This window comes from Penaeus monodon, chromosome 29 (assembly GCF_015228065.2).
Source record: "Penaeus monodon isolate SGIC_2016 chromosome 29, NSTDA_Pmon_1, whole genome shotgun sequence".
Taxonomy (NCBI): Eukaryota; Metazoa; Arthropoda; class Malacostraca; order Decapoda; family Penaeidae; genus Penaeus; species Penaeus monodon.
The window spans coordinates 23366070-23366637 of record NC_051414.1 but is presented as its reverse complement, the minus strand read 5'-3'; the positions used below and the strand labels follow the sequence as shown (position 1 = coordinate 23366637).

General features: G+C 33.5%; 1 protein-coding gene across 1 annotated transcript in view; it reads right to left on the bottom strand.

The window, feature by feature from the left end:
- The window catches only part of LOC119592035 (E3 SUMO-protein ligase PIAS2-like), a gene marked incomplete at its 3' end in the record, with an annotated part of 17232 nt that overhangs the window by 6731 nt on the left and 9933 nt on the right, over window positions 1-568 (bottom strand). The window contains 1 exon segment of the mRNA XM_037940830.1: window positions 100-201. Within this exon segment, the coding sequence (XP_037796758.1) occupies window positions 100-201 (102 nt within the window).

Genomic DNA, 568 nt, shown 5'->3' with positions numbered 1-568 from the left:
CTGGAAGTGAAAGGGAGTCTACACTTGAGTTCACAGATACAAATATTATACATTTTCCTTTGTATAGGTACACACACTTTAAAAAGGGTGAAAAGTTACCTTTATATGGAGAAGATCACTATTAACTGCAACTTGTAAAGAATTGGGAAAATAATCAGGTTGCTCCCTCATTGTATCAAGCTTGCAGAATCTTAGTTGCACCTGCCAAGTAATTAACTTTTTAGTTTCATTTATATACATAACACAACACTAAAAGTTTATAAAACCTCTTTCAAATGGTGTTGCTCAAGAAATTAAGCAAAATCAAATACTCCACATGGAGTTGCATCTCCCTGTTTGGATCACCTTGGAACTAATAAACGACTGAATATATGATACCGCTCTTTCAAGTTATTTTTTTCCTGTTTTAAAGAGAGAAAATTAAATAAGATTATGCCCATTCTCTGGCTGATCCAGTAATGACTTCTTGGCAGCTAGTGGCATTAAACTTTTTAACTAATTAACTTTACTCAAGCACACGTTCACAAAAACTCAATCACACATGCAAATATAAACATACACTCACACA